General features: G+C 31.5%; 5 protein-coding genes across 6 annotated transcripts; 3 read left to right on the top strand and 2 right to left on the bottom strand.

Annotated features, from left to right (window-relative positions):
• Positions 1-4,602: 4,602 nt before the first annotated feature.
• LOC119675143 (protein ALP1-like) lies at positions 4,603-5,609 on the top strand. The gene is made up of 3 exons (XM_038086331.1): positions 4,603-4,981; positions 5,039-5,254; positions 5,587-5,609. Exons 1-3 carry the CDS (start codon positions 4,867-4,869, stop codon positions 5,607-5,609), a joined length of 354 nt encoding a protein of 117 aa, XP_037942259.1. The 5' UTR covers positions 4,603-4,866.
• Positions 5,610-10,454: 4,845 nt separating this feature from the next.
• LOC119686316 (origin recognition complex subunit 5) lies at positions 10,455-12,344 on the top strand. Its single transcript, XM_038100872.1, has 3 exons — positions 10,455-11,554; positions 11,613-11,819; positions 11,874-12,344. Exons 1-3 carry the CDS (start codon positions 10,634-10,636, stop codon positions 12,156-12,158), a joined length of 1,413 nt encoding a protein of 470 aa, XP_037956800.1. The 5' UTR covers positions 10,455-10,633; the 3' UTR covers positions 12,159-12,344.
• Positions 12,345-14,397: 2,053 nt separating this feature from the next.
• On the bottom strand, positions 14,398-16,142 carry LOC119686317 (DNA polymerase subunit gamma-2, mitochondrial). Of its 2 annotated transcripts, none has more exons than XM_038100873.1 (3): positions 15,366-16,142; positions 15,216-15,314; positions 14,398-14,787 (listed from the first exon to the last, which is right to left on the bottom strand). In XM_038100873.1, exons 1-3 carry the CDS (start codon positions 16,114-16,116, stop codon positions 14,504-14,506), a joined length of 1,134 nt encoding a protein of 377 aa, XP_037956801.1. In that variant the 5' UTR covers positions 16,117-16,142; the 3' UTR covers positions 14,398-14,503. The 2 variants fall into 2 exon arrangements, with proteins under 2 accessions (XP_037956801.1, XP_037956802.1); XM_038100874.1 differs by having other exon boundaries at positions 14,645-14,787; positions 15,181-15,314.
• LOC119686323 (glutamyl-tRNA(Gln) amidotransferase subunit C, mitochondrial) lies at positions 16,112-16,684 on the bottom strand. Its single transcript, XM_038100881.1, has one exon. The coding sequence runs from the start codon at positions 16,635-16,637 to the stop codon at positions 16,131-16,133; it is 507 nt and encodes a 168-aa protein (XP_037956809.1). The 5' UTR covers positions 16,638-16,684; the 3' UTR covers positions 16,112-16,130.
• A 3,690-nt stretch (positions 16,685-20,374) lies between these two features.
• On the top strand, positions 20,375-21,288 carry LOC119686319 (proteasome subunit beta type-6-like). Its single transcript, XM_038100876.1, has 3 exons — positions 20,375-20,470; positions 20,530-21,004; positions 21,073-21,288. The coding sequence occupies exons 1-3, from the start codon at positions 20,426-20,428 to the stop codon at positions 21,231-21,233; spliced, it is 681 nt and encodes a 226-aa protein (XP_037956804.1). The 5' UTR covers positions 20,375-20,425; the 3' UTR covers positions 21,234-21,288.
• Positions 21,289-23,135: the final 1,847 nt, after the last annotated feature.

Here is a 23,135-nt window from a genome sequence, read left to right as displayed (position 1 = left end):
GCACCACCTATCCAACCGATAATGACTGCGGCGGTTGAAAGGCGTATACCGCATAAGTCGTTGAGCATTTTGTTTCGAGGAATTTCACAACTATAACCAGAACCTATTTAACGTTAAACACCGTTAAGTATTTGTATAAATGGAGTTAATATGTTTACTTACTTTTATTACAGCAAGCAGTTTATTTAATAATTATCTTTCTTTGTTCTAGAACTGTTGCACAGAAACTGCATTAATATTATGTGCAATAAAGAATTATTTTTTATGTTCTTACCAAAGAACATTTATAAGGAAGGGATATTTCCTAGAAAGGTAGACCATAGAAAATCTATAAGATACGAAGATGTAGTTTATGTAATCTCTTTATTTATAAATGACAGTTAAACATTTCAAGCGCTTACGTAACTGTAGTGCCTATTATGGGTTGTCTATCGCTGATAGACAGTAGACAAGTTTCTATTGCTGATAGTCAAAAATTTTGGTATTGTGAAACCGATAGAAGTTCTTCTATTAGCACTGGATGAATTTGTCTATAGCACTTGAGCAGTACAAATTTGTCGATTAGATCATAAAATGCTTAAAATGTTTATACAATAGTTAGTAATAATTCATTTATATTTTTATTTGCTTACCCCATTAATATATAATATATCAAGTGTAATATATTGTATGTTGAGAATAATCGTTGTTGTATTTTTATTTTGTTCACTTATTTCTTTATGCATGTTTATTCAAAAATATTGAACAAAAAAGCCTTCATGTATGTAGTTAATCTCACCATGTGTATAAGCATTTTTAAACTTTACAAACATATATGTGGACAAATAATATAAGAATTAATATAAAATTATAAAACGATAAAATTAATAGAGTTTTTTGTAAAATAGCAAAGCTTGTTGCAAATATGGAGAAATATGCAGACATTGCAAAAAGCATATACATCAAGACACAGTCTAGACCAACGTGGGAAAAAATGGCAATGGAGCTCAACAGTTGGCAATGTCATAAAAAATTTTTAATTCAACTCAAATGTTTAATGTAAATTATCTTTCACTTTTATTTTATATTTCTCTTTCAGATTTGGGTTGATTCGAAAGCGAAAACCAAACAGCATTAAGTCTGGTAGAAATAACTTTACATCACTTGTAACATATTTGAGATGATGTTTTTGATATATGTTTTTTGTTGTGCTGTGTTCAATATGAAAATAAAAATTGTAAGCACTAAAAAATAGTTAACTTAAATAAAAAAAAAACAAAATTAATATTAGAAGGGCATTTGTATCCATTTGTGGCGTTCATGTGGCATTATTCAAAAAGAGAAGTTTACTTTGAAAACTAGAAATTGACAATCAATCAAATTTTCATGCATATACATTTTGATTTTAAAGCCTCAAATACTATCTTAAAGCAATTACAGATAGCTCAAAACCTGGCTTTAAGAAGACTGTTTAAGATTCCATGGTATATTAGATCAACAGACATACATAGAGATCTTAGGATTGACTCAGTGAAAAAATATATCAGAGACAGAGCTCTAAAATGATTCACTAAAGTTGATACGCTACTATTATGATGAAGAAGGGGGTTACCCGCCGTAACAATCCTCAAGTCCACTTCTGGATTCTCAGGAAGATATGCTGATTTAAGGTCCGTCATCAACTAAAAGACAAATAAATGATATGACTTCTTAGCTTAGTTAAAGCCTAGTGGGGGGTAGTGATCAGCCCCCCAGCCATTATAGAGTAAAAGTGCGTAATAGCACTAACTCAAGAATAAAAAGAAGAAGAAGACATTTTGATTTTGAAAATTAGAAAATTTTAGAATTTTGAACAGAACATAATAATTGTTAGTAATAATTTATAAAATCTTAATAAATATTAAAAAACTCATATTAAGAGTCAACATTATTACATTGGTGACCCTCGACGGTTGGAAATAAGTGTTATGGTAATTAATAGGTCTGTTCCACGAGCTACACATAGTAACTTTGAGTAACACTGTGTATACACAAGTGCGTTCCACGAACAAATTTGTGAGTAAATGAGAGCATCTGAGAGAGCATGACATCCCTGTCGAAATTTGAAAATGTTACACAGACTTTACTCCAAAGAAGATAAAGAAAAGAAACTGAGAGGAAATTTTGAATAATGGTGCCTCTTTGTGTAATATCGCAAAGAAAATCTCTTTTACTTATTTACCATACCAGAATTGTCAAATATTAAAAACGGTGTGGCTTATAACTTAAATATTTACTACATTTGTGGTTGCATATTAGCATGTAGCCATTTCTTCTAATTAGAAGAAATAGTATAAATTATTGTTCTTGGAAAATCCATTGTATATATTAATACGATTATAATGAGTAAATATAGGCATGATTTTTTATATCAGTTTTACTTCAATTTACATAAAAGTTTTAAATGCGCTATATAAATCAAATATAAATGAAGAATTGGTAAACTAAAATCAATAGTAAATATAAAGTAGCTATTATTGATATATGTAAATATGTATATATAATTAGTCATGAAATTGTTTTAATAAAGTTAAAAAAATTGTATCGTATTTATTAAAATAAAAGTTCTTTTAATCATGTTGCACATATACGTACTATATTTATATATATGCTGAGCATCTAATAGAAAAGTTAGTATGTGTTCATACATTTCGAGTATTAGGTTGCATTGTTTTAATATTTTGTTTTAAAAAGATTAATATTAATATAATTTTTTAAAATTCAAAAAAAGTTTGGTATATTGTAATACAATTTTTGCTTGTGCATCAAATTTTTTCAATATAGAAAATCGTAAAAATGTATATACTGTTTACTACTACATATTTTTTGTAGTTTTAAGCAATCCTTTCAGTAAGGTGAAATGTTTTTTGTATATGAAATTCAAGAAATTCTTAACTAGTTAATAACAACATTGTAAACAATAAGGATCAATTTCATCGCAAAGTGTTAGAAGAAATATTAAATATATAAGCATTTTCCGCGCCACCTAAGAGGTATGCTTGCTGGCGTGTTCCCGAGTTTTAGGTGTTCGGTTCCCCAATAGGCCTATCCATCAAAATATTTTATTTAACAAATATACAATTTTATGTAAATACAATTTAGAATAACTTAATATATACAAAATAATATTACTATTTTAAAAATATTTAATATTAAACCAAAAATAATAAGGAACTATTAAATTAAAGATAAATTATAAATAAATTTAATAAATTATAAAATTAAAACTAAAATATTTTTTGTTTAAGCAAAAAATCACTTAAAGAGTATGAACACTTTTGTGCTGTTTATAAGTGTTGAAAGCATAATTGTTTATATTTAAAATTCGACACTTTATTATCTCGATTGAAATATTTTAAAATGAAGTAAATTCTTACTTTAATGAAAAAAGATAGAAGAGTTTCAATTTTGCAATTAGAGCAACATATATAGGGATGAACGTTTTCTAATTTATTAAATAAATGTTGCGCTAAACCTAATTTATAGCAATTGCTATCGAACTGATCCGAAAATTGTGATTCTAATTTTTCAATATATGTATATATAATAACAACACTCAATCAAAGTATAATTAATAATATTAATTTTTCCTTTTTTATAATTATTAGTATATCATGGAAAAAATAAAAAATAAAAGCACAACTTAATTCGTAGTTTATTATATACACTAATTAGGCACACATCTAAGTTTCTAATGTGTTAATACATTTATATATTTACTTTATTCTACAACAATAAATTGCGTTATTTTTAATTAATAATATACATTCGATAATCCTTTGGAAAAATATAGAGATGTTTGAAATTTAAATATCCAAGTACGCATTTCCGTTTCAATTGTAAATAAATTTTAATTAACTAATAATTCATATATTTTTCTGGAATAATTATCTTTTTTTAATGCTTTTATAATTGAAAACAAGTTCCGCCTTATTTTTCTTTTAGTAATGTGGTATTTGTGCACTTAATTGCAACTTTGGCGCATTTTCTCGTAACGGATTTTTAATGTCAAAAAACCAAAACAAACAACAAAATTTCTCAGAAACCTCTTTTACTTTAGCAAATATCGTGGTGAGTAGGGACCGGGTGGGCAAAGTAGCAGGGTCCGGGTGGGGAAAATATTCACGCGCCATTATGTAGCATTAGGCTTTTTGTTATTGTACTACGTAATATTTTCACCTCATTACACAAAATTTTTGAATATTTTTTGAATAATCCAGAAAAATTTATACACAATTTTTCGAGTAACTCTCAGTTTCTTTTCTTTATCTTCTTTGCTTTACTCATGCATTTTATATGAAGTAAAATTTGTATTTATGTGTAAATCAGCTGTTATGGTTTGAATTCAAATTTTTGTATTGTTTGTTTGCGCGGCATTTGTGAATATTAAAAAATTCTGCATTTTTAATTGTAACAACTGTAATTAATAAATATTGAAATGGATAAAAACATAATAAATATTTTATTAAGTGATTTAAGTAACACAACACAACCAGAATATAACGTAGTTAATACACTTCGAGATAGTGAGTCTGACGATGATGTAGAATTGGTGTATCGAATGTATATGTGTGTATAAAAAATTATATACAAGATGTTGTTTACAAATATGACGACAAGGAATTCAAAACTCATTTCCGCATTTCGCGGAGCCTTTTTAATTCTTTGGCTATAAAATTTCAAAATAGTACCGACTTTATTGCACTGCGAGTAAGTGAGCTGAACATTTCTCCAGAAGCTCAGGTTGCTGTTTTTTTATGGTTTGCTGGTCACGAAGCATGTTGTTTTAGAGATTTATCAGATCGCTTTAATCTTTCTTTATCGTCAGTAAACCGAGTTATAAGAAGGATGATAACTTTCTTTAGCAACATGTGTCCACATATAATTGCATGGCCTAGCACATCAAAAAAGGAAGAAGCAAGTACATTTTTCCGAAGCTTATGCAATTTTCCAAAAGTTATATGTAAGGATTTATGTGCATATTAACGCTGCATATATATTAATACATGTTACTTTGCAGGTTGCCTAGATGGCACTCGTATAACTATTGATCCTCCTGGAGATCGTAAGGACGACTACATTGACAGAAAAGGAAATATTTCATTATGCTTGCAAGCCATCTGTGATGAAAACAGAAAATTTATTAGCATATTTGTCGGACATCCAGGCTCCTGTCATGACAGTTGGGTATTACAAAACTCTCCTATTTATATGCGACTACCATCGAAGTGTGAAGGTAAGTTCTTTGGAAAAAGAAATGAGATTTATTAAAACCTCTTACATTTACACAATACTATCTACTGACTGATTCCTCATACCCCTGTACACAACACATCATTACGCCATATAAAGACAACGGGCGTCTTACTCGTGCACAAAAGAATTTCAATAGAAAATTGGGGTCAGGTCGAATACTAATAGAAAATGCATTTGGTATTTTAAAACAACGTTTTAGACAGCTGTACTACTGTAAATTAAAAGAAGTTGAAAAACTGTGTCACTTTATAAGAGCATGTTACGTTTTGCACAATCTTGCAAACGAAAACGACTTAGAATTTACATTTTCAGAAGAATCTGAAGAAGATGTCTGAGAATGATGTCAACAACCACATCCCTTTTAGATCAAGTATCGTTAGAGATTCGATTTGTAATGAATTACAAACAGAAAATAACTTGGATTAAAGTGTTTATTTGTATATTGCTTATTTTTCATTAATTAATTTTATTAATATTGCAATAAAGAACTTAATTCTAATTAACATATTAACATCACATTTTATAAATATACTTAATTCTATCTTAAAGTAGCTTTATTACATTTCGTCTGTAATAATAACACAAAATTAAATTTTTTATAATAAATTTATATAACAGCACTCTAACTCACTTTATTAAAACAAAATTTAACTTTAAATAAATTAATTTTAAATAGTATTTAAAAATATTTGGCTTGTTGTTTTGTTTCCGTGGTTTTCAAAATGTGTTTGTCTGTTATTTTTCAATTTCTATTTCTACTGTTTTGTTTTTCAAAAAACAGCTGTTTTCACCGGACTTTACACAAAGCCAAAGAATACTTGTAAAAGTATTCTTTGCACAAAGCTGTTCCATGAAAATTTGTGTAAAGAGCGTAATCTGGCACTTTATTTGTGTTACGCTCTCAGTTTGTACTTTACTTCTGTTTTACTCATGGTTTACTATGTGTAGCTCGTGGAACAGACCTAATATTAATAAAAGCTGTAATTTTGAAACAACTCAAAACATGTCGCAAGCTGATGTCGCTAACATTGGAGCTAGCGACATTTGCCGCAGAGGAGTAAAAGCATTTGCTTTCAGCAAGCGCGATCCAGATCTATATTTCATACAGATGGCATCGCAGTTTCGAAAAGCGGACATAACAACGGATCAAACAAAGTACGACCACGTTGTCAACAGCCTCGACAGCAACACATTGAGGAACATCGCCGATATCATACGTGCTCCACCTACCGTTCATAAGTATGAAGCAATCAAAAGACGATTGATTCAAGATTTCGCGGATTCAAAAAATCGCAAACTACGATGTCTCATGCTAGAATGTCAGTTAGGTGACCACAAGCCGTCACATTTGCTACGAACGATGCGCGATTTGTCCAGTGGCACCATGAACGATGGCGCAATCAAACAATTGTGGTTGGATCGTCTGCCAGAGGCTGTACGAGCGGTTGTGTCCATTTCGGATGTCGATTTGAATAAATGTACACAACAAGCAGATTTAATGCTGAAAATTGGAAATTACAATTCTGTTCCTGAAGTGCATACCAGTGCGAGACATGTAGGTGACAATTCAATTGTGTCTTCTTCCTTCGATGTCAGGCATTTAGTGAATGCTGTGGAAGAACTTAGCGAGCAGTTACGAGAGAACAAAGAATCGCAACACCATTTTCGCTCACGACATAGATCAAACACACCGGCACGAACACAACATTCACGAACGTGTCCGGCAAACTTAAATATCCAGTGTGTTTCTACCATCTACCAGTGTTTTGGCATAAGTGCACAGAAGTGTGCCAAGCTCTGCAGCTTCGCAACCACGGAAAACTAAATTCCGCTTCCTCACCGGCGGTTGGCGAAGCAAACAGTTATTACAAATCCAGCCGATTATCTGTTTCAGATCCCTCGACACAATTGAAATTCCTTGCCGACACAGGTGCAGATTTCTCAATTCTATCCGTTTCGATCTTCGGCAGAACTAAGCCGACAGCATCTGCCAAACTCTTGTATGCAGCAAACGGAAATAAATTGATGACATTGAATCTTGGTCTGCGGCGCAAACTCGAATGGGAGTTGGTCATGGCCGATGTATGCAAACCTATACTAGGAGCCGACTTTCTGCAATATTACGGTCAAGTTGTAGATTTGCAGCGTAAAGTCCTCGTTGACAGCAAAACCAACATGAAAGTTCATTGTGCAACAGCATTACATATGCCAGAGTCAGTATTCGCAGTGAATGCAGATCATCCATTCCGAAAATTATTAGAAGAGTTCAAAGATCTAACAATACCAACATCGTATCACAAGTCTGGATCGGTGAGAACCACGGTGCAATATTACATCGTTACCACGGGACAACCAGTCTATGCACGTCCCGGGCGGCTTAGTTCACAAAGCTTGCAAGCACCAAAAACTAAGTTCCAGTACATGCTTGATCAAGGCATATGCACTCCTTCAAAAAGCGAATGGGCCAATCCGTTACATATGGTGGAAAAGAAGAATAGAACTTGGAGGCCGTGCGGAGATTACAGACGACTCAATGCACAGACAGTTCCAGCCTTCACGGTTTGTTTTTTGGCCATGGTGAATTTTATCGACGTTTCATTCCTAATGCAGCGGTAGTTCAAGGAGAGCTACAAAAACCAATAATAGGAAATCGGAAAAATGACAAAACGCCGATTAAATGGACAAAAAAACCCGAATCAGCAATCGTTGATTATAAAAAAACGCTTGCTGATGCCAGTTCACACCCAACGGTAGAAGCATATCTCATTCTACATGTCGATGTGAGTAATACCGCGGTGGGAGCTGCATTGCATCACATCCGTGAAGGACGACTCGAACCACTTGGGTTTTTTTCAAAGCGGTTGACTAATACACAACGATAGAGAACGACTTACCATTTATCAAGCAATTAAGCATTTCAAACACATAGTAGAAGGCAGGAACTATACGGTGTTGAAAAAGCATCGCCCAGACAACTCCGTCATTTGGATCACATAGGTCAATTTACTACTGATATCAGATATTTCCCTGGAAAAGGCAACAGCGTAGCTGATTTTCTATCGCGTATTGACGGAATACAGGGAGTAAAGCAGATTGACTTTGATCAGTTAGCAAAGAACCAAAGAAGTGACCTGAATCTACATCAACTCTTATCACAGGGTAAGACTTCAGTTCAGCTAAAATTCAACAAAGCATGTGCGACCTTGGATCACAGTTGAATTTCCTAGACAAGTTTTTTACACCATACATAATATATACCATTCAGATAGCAAGGTCACGGCAAAACTGATCAGTGAACGATTTGTCTGGCCAAATATTAAGAGGGATGTAGCGAAAATGGTAAAAACATGTCCACAATGCCAGCGACCTAAAATAGCCAGTCACAACAAAACAGTATTCGATACCTTCAAGGCACCTGACCGGCGATTTGCAGCAGTACACGTTGATATCGTGGAGCCATTACCACCATCAGATGGATACAGCTACTGCCTGACATGCATAGATCGATTTGCATGTGCAGACACAGTAGCTGCGACGTTCATCACGGGATAGGTTTCACACTATGGCGTTCCTTCAGAGATCACTACAGATCAGGGCAGGCAGTTCGAATCAAAGCTGTGCGCTGAGCTTATGCAGTTGATTGGCGCGACATCCAGAACATTCACAGAACATTAAAAGCTGCACTGAAATGGTTGTCAAATCAAAGATGAATGAATTATAAATGAATTACCACTGATATTGCTAGCTTCACGGAGTGTGTTCAAAGACGACATCCAAGCTAGTCCAGCAGAAATGGTATACGGTACGTCTCTTAAGCTTCCAGAAGAATTCTTTGAGAAGATGTCTCACATCGGTTGTCACTCCGAATTTGCAACGTTTCTCAGGGAAACCATGGATCAATTAAGTCCAGTTCCAGGTTCAAATCATGCAAAAGCGAAAATGTTCGTTCAACGAGACCTGCAGAGGTGTTTATATGAGTTCCTAGTTAGAAAATTTTAGAATTTTGAACAGAACATAATAATTGTTAGTAATAATTTATAAACTCTTAATAAATATTAAAAAACTCATATTAAGAGTCAACATTACCTCACATTTTTATCTCGTATACTTAAATTAATTTATTTATTTATGTGTCTGAATTTATTAAGGGATGACTGGAATTTTACAACACATTTCTAGTGAACATTCACAGTAGACATATTTTTGAATTTGTTTGCGCTGAAACTAAACCCTTACAATTTTTTGCAATTAAAGCCTAATTCTGAAGATTTTAAAAGCATTGGTGTCGCTACACATGTTTACATATTTACTTTCGCAGTCCCACCCACGACTTTAAAATTGTTCTCGGGGATTTTAATGCAAAGGCCGGAAGAGAAAAAGTCTTTGGTCCAACTGTCGGAAAATGTAGCCTTCATGACTTAACCTCCAACAACGGTTTAAGGCTAATTGATTTCGGTGCGGCGCGAAATATGGTAGTGTGTAGCACCAGATCTCCACACCGTGATATTCATAAGGCAACATAACTATCTCCTAATTAATCAACACGAAACCAGATTGATCACTTCGTGATTGACGCACGACACGCTATAAGTCGCTGGACGTACGGTCATTCCGTGGTCCAAATATCGACTCCGACCACTACCTTGTCGCAGCCAAGGTACTCATGCGACTTAATACCGCCAACAACGTACTCTTTCGTGTACAGAAAAATTAGAGATCGATAAGCTGAGAGACAGCCGAAATCTTCGGCGCACAAATCTCTAGCCGATTAAACAACCAACCAAGTGTTGTAGTCAAAAATAAATACTTGAAAATAGTTACAGTAATTCAAATCATGGTTATAAGCCACACCGATTTTAATATTTTTAATTCTTGTATGGTGAGTAAGTTTTAGAGATTTTTTTATTGTATTACACAAAAAAGCACAATTATTCAAAATTTCCTTTGTTTATTTTTTCATCTTCTTTGCGTATCGCTTCAGCAAAGAAAATCGAGATCATTGTTTGCTAAAAAGCGGATATTTTTAGTATTCGGTAACACATCAGCTGATTTCTATTATTGTAAAATGTTGAATAAAACTTAAATTTAACATAAAATTTGAAGTATTTGAAAACATAAAAAGTATAGAGAATTTTTGCAAAAAAAATATAAAAAAAAAATAAATAGTAAAATTTTAGTTTATTTATATTAATTTCTTACTTCAAGTACATTCCCAAGCAAACCCATATATTCAGAACTAAGGTGCTTAATTTGTATCAATTATGTTTCGATCCGGTAGCATTATTGATGTCTTAAATACTTTAAAATTTTATGGCGGGAATTAAGTTGTAAACAAATGTTGACTACACTTTGGTAAAAAATGACAAAAATGTTGGAATTACTTCAAACAAAATATCCTTGCCGAAATGAAGTAATAAATGTTATATATCAATTAATCGGAAATGTTGAAGAATCTTTTCCTGCTAACATTTATTTATGGGGACATTCAGGTACAGGTAAAACGTCGATCATTAAGGAATTCATTCGACAAAGTACCAGGAAAAAGCGTTTAAGAACGGTTCATCTAAACTGTGTAGAATGCTATACAACCAAGCTGTTGTTGGGAAACATAATTGAAACTTTTATAGAGAGCACAAATAATGAAACGAAATGTGACACGGTTAATGATTTTGTCAGCTTGTTGCGCCTTATATGTCCGAAAAGATCTAATCCTGGAGAAACGCCGAGTTTTATTATTGTGCTAGATAATGCGGAAAGATTACGTGATATGGATGCAAATATCCTTCCAACATTTCTACGTCTGCAGCAACTGACTGGTCTCAATCTGTGTGTAGTGTTTGTTTCACAACTGCCATTCGAAAAATATTATAGTAAAACTGGGATTACTGATATACAAATAGTACACTGTCCACAATATAATAAAGGGGAAACATTATGTATACTGAGCTCTGATTTCGATGTTACAAGACGTGTTATTCGAGCAAAATTAAAACAACAATCAGTTGAAGAGTTAACCAAAAAATTTTACATTATTGATACCATTACACAAGACTTTTTTAATAATTATTTAAATATATTATTGAGTGTCTTCTATAAGGCTTGTAGAAATTTACCCGAATTAAAAATTACATCACGCAAGTGTTTTGCAATATACATAGAACCCGTACTAGACGGGAGCATAGATATGAAAGATGCATCACGTTTATGGCGTCATGTAACCTCACCTCTAATTAAAGCACTATCACAAGTTTATATGCGCATTGATCAGACAAATTCAAAGGTAATTTATTGAAGTAACTTGTAACAATTATTTTCTTATAATTTTGACTGCATGTTAGATTATTGATTTGGAAAAAGAGACTTCAGTGCCTGAAAAAAGTATACGTCAATTAGCACAATCACTGGAATTACCATATTATGCAAAATATCTTTTGATTGCGGCATTTTTAGCTAGCCATAATTCTCCGAAAAACGATAAGCGTCTTTTTCTCAAATACCATGGAAAGCAACGAAAACGTATGCAAAGCGTTAATGCCAAAGCAAAGGTACCTATTGACATGTCTATATATTAAAATAATACAAATTGTTTATTTATAAAGGTTACCGAAAAGATGTGTACTTCACTTGGTCCGAAATCATTTACTATCGACAGGCTTCTTGCGATTTTCTATTCAATATTAGAGGAAAAAGTTGGGCTTACATGTAATCTGTTGTCGCAAATTTCAACCCTTGTTCATCTCAAACTATTGGCTTTTGTATCTGGAGAAAATAATGTTATGGATGGTTCATCACGTTTGCAATGCACCATTTCTTTAGAACTTGTACTGTATATCGGCAAACTAGTTGGTTTTAATGTGCGTCAATATTTATGTGATTTTATGTAATTAATAGTTGTACGCATCCGTTATTGTTATTTTATTTATCTTTTATTACTTTATATAATTGATTACAATCAATTACTATAACCGTAAGCTGCCAATGTCACAGGCATAATTTGTTATTATTTTCTTATAATGTTAAGTTAAAGATATTCAAATAAAGTTTGTAATCTCTATGGAAAAATTCTATTCATAAACTGATGTGTTTAGTTTCGCAATAAAATAGGTTGCGGTAGTTGTAATGAAGCGGACAGAAGTAATGAAGGTCCTTTTGAATAAAATGTTTGCGCATTAAAATTAAGTTTTATGTTAGAGTTTGATATCTACGTATGTAACTCTTGTATGTATGCTTGTATACTCTTGTATGCTTCATCCAACATTGATTAGTTTCAAAACAATTACCATGTATGGCTAAATCATAGTCGTATTTTTATTATTCTTATATGAGTGACGATTAGTTATAATTTCAAAAGCATTGCTACAAAGTATTCGGAAATATTAATCCAATCCTCCATACTGTTTTTGAAGGTTGACTGCGGTATGAACTTGGTGCTGTGGTAACCCGCTGGAACCTACTTGTATTCCTTTGGTGGGTGTTGAACGGCACTTGGTCGTCGAGATCGACGATTTGCTCTGGGACGTATATTTAGCTGTTCTTGGAATCTCGGTATGAACTTCAACCGCTTCAGTGTATTTTCTTATATGACCACAATCGACTCGAAACGTCTTTCCCGAAGTGATAATTACAGTTCGGGAACACATTAGAGCACAGTTATATCTGGTAAATGCGATGCTTGGTTAGCAACACTTGTAAGTGTAATATCGCAACACAATAAAGAATCGTCTATGGCACTTTTTCGAATTATGAATTTGAAATAATGCTTTTGAATATATAAGCTTTTACTGTAATAATATTTTAAACATCATACATGGTGATTATTCTTATGCAATATGCTACATATGTAGCATATATTATTATTGGAGTTTTTACTAAATTCAATTATTTAATGATTAAGTCATATGATGTGAGAAACGATCTGGGTGACTTCAAAAAGCAGTCTGAAGTTAATAAAAAGGATTCATATTTGATTAATGATTAATATGATAAATATTTTTACAAGACACAAAAATAAAATTTTGGTAGGATTAAGATAAAACTAAAATATTATTTGGTATAAACGCGTGGTAATTAATTATTATATGTCTTAGCCAAAATCAGAAATGAATTGCTTGTACTCGTCCTAAATTCCGATATTGAACAGACAATCTTAAATGTTTCAAATTTTGAACAGAAGACAGACGGTATTACAGAAGACAGACGGTATTACAGAAGACAGACGGTATTACTATCCTATTGATAAAAGAGATTTTTTAAGGGTTAATATTTCTCACTTTTTCCTAACTTCGATGCTTACTCTTCAAGGTTAGTCAAGTTTAATAAACTCTATGGAGTTTTATTGATTGGTATGTTTAGAAATGCAAGGTTTTCTTAAGTTCATAAATTTTTCTTTACAGAAGTTTTCTAGAGAAAATTTTAAATTTTATAAATTTTTTCGCCAATCACTCTAGAAGTGTTTTCTTTTCTTATTTTTATCATTGAGTAAATAAAGGAATCTTATTTTTCCTTTCTTCTACATTAAATATTAAATTCAATTAGTTAATTAGTTAGTGTTTCGTCAATTTAATTGTTTATACTTCAAATGAAAGTAAATATTAAAACTACCTACGAATGTTACGGCAACAGGAATTCGAATCTAAGAATTTGTGGTAAATTCATTTCACTATTGGATTTAAATGATTTTTACAGAAGAATATTTTATCTTTTTCAGAAGTTCTTTTATAATGGTTCTTTATTGAAAGAGTCGTAGATGACTTTCTTTCACGAAACAAGAAAACTTAAAAAAAGAAGACTGCAAAAATGATCAATAATTTTTAATAAGAATCAAATAACGTAACTGGTAAATCTTTAAAGAATTATTGATGTATGACTTAAACTACTTGATTGAATCATTTTTTAAACTATACAGGATTTTTAAGTTTTCATGCGCTTTTTTTTATTATTATATCAAAAAACTATCTTCAAACATCAAGGTACACTTTTAGATAGCACTCAGTATATATTTAATTTGGCTATTTTACTGTTTTGATATTTTACTGTTTTAGTAAAAAATGTAATATTTTTGTTTAAATTAATCATTTATTGGTGGAAAAAAAAGAGAGTCAGTTAATGAAAAAATAAATACAATTTAACCTTTATATCATCTTTCTACTTTTATTGATAACTAATACATAGCAAATGTATAAGTATATAAACTATATGGAGAACAATGTATTGTCTTCTTAAAATGAAATCATGATCGAACTATTTGTAGTAAGTATTGCGCTATCTCAGATATATGAATGGTTTCATTTAAAGTAGTGTCTCGACTACGAATTTTCAATAGACCCGTATTTAAACTATTTTCATTTATAAGGATTGCATATGGTATACCCAAACTGTCAGCATTTTGTATTTCGTTGTTGAATTTTTCAGTACAGTTCGTAAGAATAACGTTATCTGAAAGTCTTAATCCAACTCGCTCCAACACATGTTTTAGATGTCTGCACAAATCACGCAAATCATTTGCAATGTCAACTGTAAATGGAATAAATTAATTTTATACAAATAAAAATTAAATAATATTATATATATACTATAATATATAGGTTATAATGATTAATTATTAGATTAGTTTTGAGGATTTTCGTTAATATAGATTAAATTGCAATTATTTAGTTTTATAATGACAGTGTCATCGGCGTACATATAGACTTCTACTTCGACATTATTTTAATATAAATCTTACTAATGTAAAAAAATTATTATTATTCGTTAGAAATAAAATAATAGCCAGCTACAGAAAATTAAAACTGCCCTTGTTTGTAAAAACATAAATACATAATTTTCAGTTATTCAACTCATAACAATTATTATATAGTATTTCCTTCTCTGAAATCGATAAGAGCAAAGTTTTAGACAGATAATTACTTTTTGTATAAGAAGCATTGGCATTTGCATCTTACCATTATGTAAACAAGCTATAATACACTGATAAGGCACAAGTTTTCTATTAAGTAGAAGTGTGTTAATTCGCTCATTGTCACACCCATCCAAAAGCAGAACTATTAAAAAAAGGAAATTAATAACTATAAGTATTTAACTATAATGCTTACCAGCTGTTGCTGTCTCTACATTTATTACCGAACGAACAACTGCGGGCAAAATTTTGTGGCCAGCATGTTGAGATTTGAAATAAAAATCGTTAGCGTGTTTAAGTGGTACTTCAGATAATGGCACTAGTGTTATAGTCTCCAAACTAGCATTCCCAAAAGAGAATCTAGTTTTAACAGTAGTTGATTGACTTTTTGCAATACCGTCGATACTATTACTTGTACTATTTAAATCATATGATTCTAAAAAATATCGGCTTGGATTAGCCGAATTTCGCATCCACCAAATTTTGCGTTCGCGCTCTATGTTATAAAAATTTTCTAAACCAGTTTCACAATTAAAAAAGTAATCAAATATAATTTGGGTAGAACCTAAGCGGTTCGAAACAAGAAGTATATCGGTGTTTGTTTTTTCAACATTAGTACTGTTTATGCTAATAGTGCGTTTTGATTTAATAATAGCAGGACATCTTGTTAGCGTATTTGTACGTATATGTTTAATGTTATCACGAAATTCGTCACTATTAATAAAACTTGTACGACTGTCGTCGTATGTGTACAATTCGTTTTCCACATAATACTCATTTGGTATTCTAATATTTTTTGTTTTTCGCCAATTTTCAATTAATTGAGTTTTAAAACGTTCTCCGTTATTTAGAAGATTAAAATTTATTACACTGTTCTGAGCATTTGTAGATGATTCAAGATAGGAAGACTTTTGCAGCGCTCGCAAAAGTGTAGAAAGAGATTTCATGCTAAAATGTCAATTTAAAAGCTTTTTTTAATATCTAATATACTCGCGTAATTGTTATCGTCTTGCTCCAATGGTATATTGCCAGGTGGCGAGACAAAATAGTCTTCCTCCGTGACTTTTGCGTTTTGAAGTATTTCTTCTCGATTTCCTTCTGTTGCAGTGTCTTCTCGCAATGCCAAACACTGTTCTTCCAGAACCGTATAAAGCGGAGCCACTCCGTGTGTATTAATATTTGTAATTTTTTCCGCAAATTGAATGCTACTTGTTAGGGTTGTAAGTGCTTCTTTGCTGTCTAAATCAACTAAAGCAAGTCGCTCCAGTAGCTGAATAGTTTGAGCCTCAATTACAACTTCTTCTGTTGTGCTTGAGAAAGAAGTTGTAATTGGCTTCTCAGCGACCTTGCTTGTAAATTGCAATTGACTATAATTAAATTTAGTATTTATATTATTAATAAATTGCTGTTTTGCTATAATTTTGTAAAAACAACGAGATCTTTGTGTCAACCCCAACATTTTCGGCATTGAGTGTAAATAAAATCATCTGTGTCTGTTGCATTATAAAGAAGTTGCCATACTATTTAAAAATTCGTAAGAAATTTTATTTCATATAATTTCGCTAGTCGTGCGCAATTGTGTAGCGAAGAATATATATAATTATTATTATTATTGAGCTTTTTCTCGTTTACATTAGCGCAAGTTAATTAAAGAATGGGAAAAAGCTTTTATGTGTCAAAAATTTTAAGTTGTATAGCTTTTCTTTGTATACATTTTAATTGTAAACAGCTGAAATTAAGCTTCGTATTGTTATATTATGTTCAAACAGACCTTAATTTCAAAAAAACCTAAATTTCATATTCGTTTTAGCGAAATTAAATTTTTTTTCCAAACAAAATTCAGTTTTAAGGCTGAAATTAAGGGACATATCAAATGCAACTATACGTAAGATTTTTAGTAAAAGATAAAGTTGAGATAACGAAAAAGGGATATATTTTTTAAATAAATTTTAGTGACAGTTGACTTTATCAATATGATCAAAATATAATGAAGACACTACAAGTCACTACGTCCGTTAAAGCCCTTTCGTGCGGTTATCCTCTTTCTATCTTCAAAATTGATTGGTCTAGCAACTCTTGGTCTAGTATCTTTTCATCAATCGTGTTTTTCTTTTTCTAGGAGTTTCTTCCATATTGTGGCCAACATAAATAACTGCTTTTCGCTCTCAATCCACATATTCTAAAATCCACATATTCCTTTGTTTTTCCTAATATTAATAATATTTCCTAATAATTAATAATATTAATAATAATAATATTATTTAATAATATTTTATTTAATAATATTAAATAATATTTTATTTTATTGAATTAAAAACATTATAAATGCACCATACAAATTTGTGAGCCCTTATCCATTATCTGTCCTGATATCCAAACGAAATGAAAATTTTTTGTTAAATAATATATGACATTGTATAATGACGTCAAATATATATTTGATACATAAACTTATTTTTATATTTTTAAATATCAATTAAATATTTTATTTATAAAAAAGTTGTATTTTAAAAAATTTTACCACTTGTTGGTTTACATAAGTTTATATTTTGTCTGATTTTTTGTTTAAGTTGTTGTGCTCGCAATAACAAGATAGTTTTTTTTAATTAAAAAACAGTATTTTATTGCAACACAAAACTTTTATTGTTTTCTTCATACAACTCTATTGAAATAATTCAGCGAATTAACATCCAGCGGCTTCGCTGACTTTGGTCACGTCGTGAAAATGGATAAAGGCGCTCCAGCGAAAAAGGTGTTTGAAGCTGTAGATGGCGAAAGAAGACGTAGAGGTAGACCGTGTCTCCTATAGAGAAGACAATTTGAGAGAGCACTAACCGGATTTGATATACGAGACCGGATAAGGCACGCACGCAGTAGAGGCGCCTGGAGAGATATGCTGTGTCAAGCCGAAACCCGGTAGTGGGTTGCTTTGGCCACATAAGTAAGCAAGTAAGGTCTCTTTCATAGAAGTATTCCGAGGTTATCCGTAAATAGTATTTGCCTTTCACCTTGTCATCGATAATTTGAAGCCGCCTTTTGATGCAACGTCAAACTTTACCTAACTGATCTTGTTTACATCAATATACAATATAATTTTCATACGGCAATTTTATCGCAAAGTTTAAGTCGCCTGGTAACTTTGCGTTTGTGCCAAAAACTGTTTTAGCTGCTGTAGTTGATGTAGACCCGTGCCGTGCAGGCCAATACGCGAGTAGGAACATCGGTATGTGTATGTCCTAATGCCTCTGATTTCTGGCAACAACTTTACGGACTAACTAAGGCATCACCTGCACAGCAGTATGGTATCGGTGCTTGCAGGTCACTGCATACTAGAAGGCATACTCTGAGACTGGGTAAATCCTACAATGACTGTCGTGGTTGTGGCTCTGGATAAGGATAAAACTGTGCTCCACCTGATGCATTAGTGTCCATTATTGGCTACGAGAAGCTTCAAATTCATAGTGACCCCTTCTCTTATCGATCTGTCGGATTTGTCATCCTGCAAAGATTAGGACCTAGTCAAGTTAATGGAATCGTCAGGTTCAAAATAAGTGCACGGAGTACTGTCTCCACAGACTTATCTCTGGTTTAGGAATGTTGCGATGTGAAGAATATCAGTATTTAAATATATATACAGTATACGCTCAAAAACGTGAACTAATTAAAACCAAGGGAATTCACGTTATCAAATTGTTCAAGTTTTCGAGTGTCAAACAAGAATAAAAGAAATAAATTTTCATCTTATTGTTTCTTTTTTTTGGGTACATATTAATTTATATTTAAGATATATGGCATGAAAGGAACTTTGAACAAATATTTTATTCAAAAAAAATAATACATCTTTATTTGGGTTTTCTTTTATTTTTAATAAATAAAACACAGCTTTCTCCCTTAGACGTCTAAGTACATTCATATCATTTAAGCTCACTAAGTCTTTATAACGGGCCGACTGTACTGCTTTGTTAAAAAATTTGAACTGCTTTACTTGGTATAATTTTCTCCGGTGCCTCTGAGATGCAGTCTTTGTCAGATTCGTCCTCATATTCAATATCATTATCAGCATCTTCCTCAATATTTTCCTTCCATTCCTGAACATTTGATAAGGCACATTTATTCTGAAATTGTTAATAAGAACAAAATTTTTAATAACTCACATTTCTTTGTATATATCTGCGCTCACGAACAACACTGACTACAATCGACTTCCAAAGGATTTCTAGTATTTTTTAATGTTGTTTTCTTCAGAGACTCGAGCAAGTCAGATTGCGTTGCTGCTATTGAATCAAGAATTCTGTTTCTGTAGTATTGCTTTGTGATTTTTATTGCATTATGATCCATCGGTTGAATGAGGGGAGAAACGTTTGGTGGCATAAACATTGCGAATATTTGCCCATCTTCCCTTGTCAGTTCAGGCTCATTTGGATGGGAAGGAGCGTTGTCAATTAAGAGGATTTTAATTAACAAGTTTTTCTCTTTTAAAATTTGAAAAATGTATACAGCATTCAAAAGAAAGAATCTTTGCCAAAGGAACGAATGACTGATGAAACCATTCTTTGAAAATAGTCGCAGTCATCCAGGTGAATTTTCAGTTTTTATTGTCGGTAAGACACTGAAAGCTTTTAAAGCATCGTGGGTTCTTTGCCTTTCCAATTACTGAAATTTTCAGTTTATGAGATCTAGTGGCGTTTGAGCATCTCAAGAAAATGATTCGCTGCTCTCCGCATTTACACCTGTAGTTCTCTGTTCTAAAGTGGTCACTTAGGTTTTTTCTGGCCAAGGTTTCCAAAGTCATCAGCAGTATATAGCTGATCGTAACACAATTCCAATTCAGCAATTTTAGCTTTAAGTTTTTCTTTAAACTAACTGAGGTTGCGAAGACAGCTTTTCGCTAGATATTTGAAGAAGTCGAATACCGTATCTTTTTTTAAATCCTTGAGGTCATTCATCATTAGCGTAAAAATCAACTTCCTTTTTCTTAAATTTTGAATGCAGTTTTTTGGCTTTTGCTTTCACATTTTTTTTCGCTGACATGACTCCACGTTTTAGGTATTCACGTTTTAGAGTATTCACGTTTTAGAGTATTCACGTTTTCGAGCATACACTGTATATATATATAGACTATAATAATTACATGAATTGTAATTATCAAACAAGCTTTGAGTTTAAATATAAAAATTTCTTAAAATATTTGAAAAATTAAAGAAATAAAATTTTATTTCTTTAACTGGCAGATATAGTGAACAAGAATATATCAAGATGGCTGTGAGCAATGAAACAATTTGTGCCCCCATCAACACTGGAGTAATTTTTTATATTATTTACCGATATACAGCATATTCATAATATGTTTTGTTTGACAGACGACTATAATGGCAATTGAATTCAATTGTGGAGTAATTATTGCTGCAGATTCACGCACTAGTGGAGGTCAGTATGTAGCTAATAGGGTGACAGATAAATTAACTTGTATATCCAATAAAATCTATTGCTGTCGAAGTGGTGCTGCTGCTGACACTCAGACTGTGGCTGATTTAGTTCAGGCAATGGTTTATTATGAAAGTAATAGTTCAAACAGGGATCCGCTTGTTTATTATGCAGCAATGTATTTTCGTAATATTATCTATCATATGCAAGGTGAATTATTAGCTGGCATAATCGTTGCTGGTTATGATGACACTGAAGGTGGTCAAGTTTACACGATTTCACATGTTGGTATGGTGATGCGTGAGCCAATATCTGTAGGGGGCTCTGGATCAACTTTTATTTTGGGATTCGCAAAAGATAGGTATCATGTTGGTATGAAGGAGGATGAATGTGTTGCACTTGCAGTAAGCGGTATGTTAGATACTAAATATTAACTTTATATGAAAGAACGTCAATTGAATGCTTATTTTTTTTCACAGCTATAAAACTTGCACAGAATTTTGATGGCAGCTCGGGTGGGGTGGTACGCATTGGCATTATAACAGCTTCTGGTATAGTACGTAAAATTTTTTATAATACGCCTGAGGGCGAAGAAATTTCAAAAGTTTGCATCGGCGAAGACTGGAATTACGGTTTCTAGCATTCTTCTATATACCTCGATATTTTTAATAGATTCAATAAAATTTAAATTTTAATGTAAAGCTTTTATTTTTTACTCAACTTTAGAACTAATATCTATATCACATAAAAATGAATTAAATCAAAATGAATATTTTGTGGAAAATTCTTTGTGAAGTTTCATATCAATTTGTCGTGCGATGTACTAATGGATGTATTATGGAAACTTATTTTTCATATACAGTATATATATTCGGCATTAAAATTTAAGAGTTAAAATATAAAATTAATATTAATTTAGATAAAACAATAATATTAATCTATGTTTTAATTTACTTTTTTTTTTGTTTTGGTCTCTACAATTTATAATAATTTCAATTGGTATGTTTTTAAGTGGCATTAATGATACAAGAATTTTGGGGCATATTGCTACAATAGTTATCTTATGCCGTTTTTAATTGGCAAATCATGAGGAACTGTTATAATAGTCAGGGGGATGTTCATTTCTAGTGCAATTTACATTTTCGATTGGTAAATCTAGAGCGAAATGTATAAAACTCGAAATTAAATTATAACAGTCTTAATATTTTGAGTAGACAGATTATCCTGAAATTAATAGCTTTTTTATATGACGGCAAAAAAAATGTGATTCGATTCGATATATTTATGGTGCATGAATTATATTTAAGTGGTTGGCAACTCTTGCTCATTTTGACAAAAAAACAAAAAGAACGTTTTTCTGACAGAAAAGGAAAGAATAATAAAGGGCGCCGTGTGCTAAAGTAAAGTATTACGCTGCAAATTCCATTATTATTGCTATATACTATTGTTTATAAATTGTTAATAATATATAACAATAATGTATTTATAATAATAATGTATATGTAAATGTTAAATTACTCTAAAAATGTTCGATTGGGCAACAAAATTTGACAGCTCGGGAGTAAATCTAGATTGAATCCAAATTTATCAATCGAAATCATTGATATCATTGATATAGTTGATAAGAAAATAATTTTTTCTTAAATTTTCAAATTTTTTTATTACATAAAATATTTTTAACATATATTTATTTTTGTGTGGAGATCTATACGAAAATATAGATATTTACTTGTAATAGACGTAAATTCTAACACTTATTATTGAGCAACAATGTTTTGACTAATTTGACGAGGCATAGAAAGGCTTGGATTAGTGACTAAATTTAAACAAAAACAATACAAATAGTCAAATATGAGAAGACTCTTTGTACAAAATGACTTTAAGCTGTGACGTTTTTAATTCCTTTATTTAAATTTGAATAAAATTTGAATGCACACCGATTACAAAATCAAATCAATAAAGAAGATAAACGCACAAGACCATCAAAATTTTTTGATTTCCATCAGACTTGATTGTTTTACCAAGTGGCAATGAAGTACGATGTGTATTATAATATAATAAAATAAACGAGCTATAGATGTGAATATTTAGTCAAGGGTTGCGTCGGTTTCGTAAAGCATAATATAGACGATGGTGCATATTTGCACACCAAATATGCAGACCAACTTTGCACTTTGCTATACACGTTGAAACAAGGTTTGCATACTTCATTTTGATTTAATTTCTACAGCGTTCATAACAACAGCGGAACCAGTACAGATTGCAAAACAATAATCGAAACTGAAAAAATCGAGGTTACGATAACAGCAACATGTTATAATTTCTTATTTTAATTCTTTTAAATTATGCATTTAAATATTTTTATTCATAAAATAATTTATTAAATATATGAACTTTTTAAAAAAAATTTCTTAGTGTAAAATAATTTTTTAAATATATAAACTTCTTTAATAATTGTATGTAGCACTTCTTTTCTTTTGTTGCTTTTAAAGAAAATAAATTTCTAGCACTTTTTCTCAATTACTTTTTTTTGTTTATTTTT

This window comes from Teleopsis dalmanni, chromosome 2 (genome assembly GCF_002237135.1).
Source record: "Teleopsis dalmanni isolate 2A chromosome 2, ASM223713v2, whole genome shotgun sequence".
Taxonomy (NCBI): Eukaryota; Metazoa; Arthropoda; class Insecta; order Diptera; family Diopsidae; genus Teleopsis; species Teleopsis dalmanni.
The sequence above is the reverse complement of the archived record's forward strand: the minus strand, read 5'-3'. Positions and strand labels throughout refer to the sequence as shown.

Bases quoted from the DNA above. Each gene is read 5' to 3' on its own strand.
- LOC119675143 (XM_038086331.1), top strand. From the start codon at position 4,867: ATGATAACTTTCTTTAGCAACATGTGTCCACATATAATTGCATGGCCT. The intron at 4,982-5,038 runs GTAAGGATTTAT...GTTACTTTGCAG, and splicing joins CAATTTTCCAAAAGTTATAT to GTTGCCTAGATGGCACTCGT. The intron at 5,255-5,586 runs GTAAGTTCTTTG...TTACATTTTCAG, and splicing joins ACTACCATCGAAGTGTGAAG to AAGAATCTGAAGAAGATGTC.
- LOC119686316 (XM_038100872.1), top strand. From the start codon at position 10,634: ATGACAAAAATGTTGGAATTACTTCAAACAAAATATCCTTGCCGAAAT. The intron at 11,555-11,612 runs GTAATTTATTGA...ACTGCATGTTAG, and splicing joins TTGATCAGACAAATTCAAAG to ATTATTGATTTGGAAAAAGA. The intron at 11,820-11,873 runs GTACCTATTGAC...TTATTTATAAAG, and splicing joins GCGTTAATGCCAAAGCAAAG to GTTACCGAAAAGATGTGTAC.
- LOC119686317 (XM_038100873.1), bottom strand. From the start codon at position 16,116: ATGAAATCTCTTTCTACACTTTTGCGAGCGCTGCAAAAGTCTTCCTAT. The intron at 15,315-15,365 runs GTAAGCATTATA...TTTTTTTAATAG, and splicing joins TGTAGAGACAGCAACAGCTG to TTCTGCTTTTGGATGGGTGT. The intron at 14,788-15,215 runs GTAAGATGCAAA...TTCCATTTACAG, and splicing joins TATAGCTTGTTTACATAATG to TTGACATTGCAAATGATTTG.
- LOC119686323 (XM_038100881.1), bottom strand. From the start codon at position 16,637: ATGCCGAAAATGTTGGGGTTGACACAAAGATCTCGTTGTTTTTACAAA.
- LOC119686319 (XM_038100876.1), top strand. From the start codon at position 20,426: ATGGCTGTGAGCAATGAAACAATTTGTGCCCCCATCAACACTGGA. The intron at 20,471-20,529 runs GTAATTTTTTAT...TTTGTTTGACAG, and splicing joins GTGCCCCCATCAACACTGGA to ACGACTATAATGGCAATTGA. The intron at 21,005-21,072 runs GTATGTTAGATA...TTTTTTTCACAG, and splicing joins TGTTGCACTTGCAGTAAGCG to CTATAAAACTTGCACAGAAT.